The sequence below is a fragment of the Montipora foliosa genome, chromosome 14 (assembly GCF_036669935.1).
Source record: "Montipora foliosa isolate CH-2021 chromosome 14, ASM3666993v2, whole genome shotgun sequence".
Classification (NCBI taxonomy): Eukaryota; Metazoa; Cnidaria; class Anthozoa; order Scleractinia; family Acroporidae; genus Montipora; species Montipora foliosa.
In genome coordinates, this window is record NC_090882.1 from 2,060,668 (window position 1) to 2,063,134 (window position 2,467).

Consider the following 2,467-nt stretch of genomic DNA (forward strand, 5'->3'; position numbering starts at 1 on the left):
AGCACGTGTGGTTAATATAGCGCGCGCATAAGCCAGTGGTTTCGGTTTTAAATCTCCTCTTTCGCGTTAGGTGCCCCGTTCCAACAATATCTCCCTCTTTCCAACAACAATAAAGAAACCACCAACATGATATGTTTTCATACTTTTGTTGTCCTTGCATAATCTTTTATTAATTAATGAAGTTGAAAGCCAACAGAACGCAGCGTATACCTTTGTAAATCCCGATGAAGATTAAATGTTACTCCAAGCAGTATTTTGTGTTTAAATTACTAAATAAGTGTAATTTGCATCATGATTACTGGATATTTTACACTTTTTCAACTTGATTTTGACAATATAAAACAAGCATTTTCTTAAGCAATTGTTTAAGTGTCCCTGTGATAAAAAAATCACCATTTTTTTCTTCATATTTTGAAATTGTGTTTGCTTAACACCTGATTGGCAAAGTTTTAAGCTTTACCCAAGGGCCGTTTACTTTGAGTGTAAGTTTTGGATTTCACGGTCCGCCATTACTGACGTTCAAAACTGACCGATTGAATCTCAGAGGGTTGGATCCAGGAAAAAGTGACGTCAAAGGTTCACTAGCTTAAAATTCCAGCGTGTGAATGCAGCTTATTCTATACATGTATGCAAAACGCGAGTTTAAATGTCTGAAAGCTTAAAACTCCCGTGCTGTATATTAATTCAGCGGCGTCGACACACGCATTGCATTCTTAAACTAGTGAGGCTTTGACGTCATTTTCTCCTCGATCCAGCTCTCTCAAGATCTTAAAGTTAGTAATGGCGGACCATTAAATAGGAAATTCCTGTTAAAAAGACAGGTGTCTTTGAAATCAAGGCTTAAAACTTTGGTCGCTTAGTGTTTAGTTAACACAGTTTTGAAATCCAAAGAAAAATAAGAAATGATTTTTTGATCACAGGGGCACCGAAAGGGTGTTGACCAAAGTGGCATAATATTGTATATAGTCCGTTCGGCTGGTCTTTCATATACCGGATCCGAAATAATCAATGTCCATGAAACGAAAGAACAAATCTAACATAACAATACCTAATTAGCAAAGCGGAAAAACTATGGTTTTTTGTCCTCCGCTATTTTAGTCCGGTATATGAAAGTCTACCCGTCTGTTTGCTCTATTTTAAATAATCTTGGCGTCGTTTTCAAATAATGCTACATAGTACCACGTGGTCATTCATGATCTGAACATGTAAAAAGTGAGTTAATTATCAGAAAACTAAACTGGTAAAAGCAGAACAATCATCAATGGCCGAACAGATCGACCTGAAGTGTGCAAGGCTCGAATAGTAATAGGCTTTATGCATGATGACGTCATATGCTCAAAAATTCACCACCAAGCCTCGTTTGCCCAAAATTATTCACATCTGGACTTGCAATCCTGTTCGCCCGTAGGTTTTCTTTACAAGTTTGTTCCTTTGGGATTCAGCGCAAACTAATATTTACAAGTTTGATTTCTGAATTCGAGGCTTTTCACAGATCCATTTATTTTTACGGTAGATTGAATTTCCCGCAAATGAGACTCCCACAGGAGCCCGATGACCAATCACAGGAAAGTAAATTGACATCATAGCGTCACCGAACCGGAACTGCCTTTCTGGTTTTGTTTTGTTTTGTTTTTTTCCAAAAATAAATTGGTCTATAAAAATGCCGTGACATGGGCTTAGTATGGGAGTTGCTCGCTCCTAGTCATGAGCTCTTGTCAGACGTCATCACGCATAAGGGCTATTACAATCCCATGTCGAGAGTATGGTCGTCATGGCAACCAGGGGTCTGCTCACACCTTTGCAGACAGTGAAGCCCGGGAAAGCCAGGGCAACCGAAATCACAACTGTCCTGCGAAACTAAACCGCTGTTGATTCATTTTATCATGGCCACCGTTTCAATGATAAATATGCAAATACCTCAAACGAACGTAATTTAGGCCATTTCCGAGTTTATGTCTGCCTCCTCTTTAAAGCGAGTCTAAGTGCGAAGTTTTTCTTATGATAATTAGTTTTCTTTCATATGTAAAGTAGAACCAATTACCATCACAAAAACTTCGCACTTAGACTCGCTTTGAAGAGGAGGCAGACATGAACTCGGAAATGGCCTATTATTTAAATGCTAAGGCCCGTTTCAAACGTCGAACCTTTCATGTGCCGTCCAATCTAATGCAAATAAGCGAAAATAATAGATTTTTCTCATTTGCATTAAATTCGGCACATAAAAAGTGCGACGTTTGAAAGGGGCCTAAGAAAAAGTACCTAAACCTTAAATTTCTAAAATTATTACTGTTACATCTGTGTTTTTTACAAAGCTCCCATAATTATGGGAATTAATTACCAACTATGTGGCATAGCGTCGAGTCCATTCTCTAGCTTGTTTATCGTGGTCTTCTCTATTGGAGAGAAAGTGTGTGGCTATGCTTCCAACCAATGGATCCGCTAAAAATAAGATGTGTAATAATGAAGG

General features: G+C 38.3%; 1 protein-coding gene across 3 annotated transcripts in view; it reads right to left on the reverse strand.

Moving 5' to 3' along the window:
- LOC137985087 (ubiquitin-conjugating enzyme E2 E1-like) overlaps positions 1-2,467 on the reverse strand; it is a 12,845-nt gene continuing 10,378 nt past the window's right edge. Inside the window, exon 7 of one of the 3 annotated variants that reach the window (XM_068832550.1) lies at positions 1-2,439. In XM_068832550.1, coding sequence (XP_068688651.1) covers positions 2,342-2,439 — 98 coding nt within the window. In that variant the 3' untranslated portion in view covers positions 1-2,341. The remainder of the gene's footprint in view (positions 2,440-2,467) is intronic. The other 2 variants (XM_068832551.1, XM_068832549.1) reach the window with 2 other exon arrangements.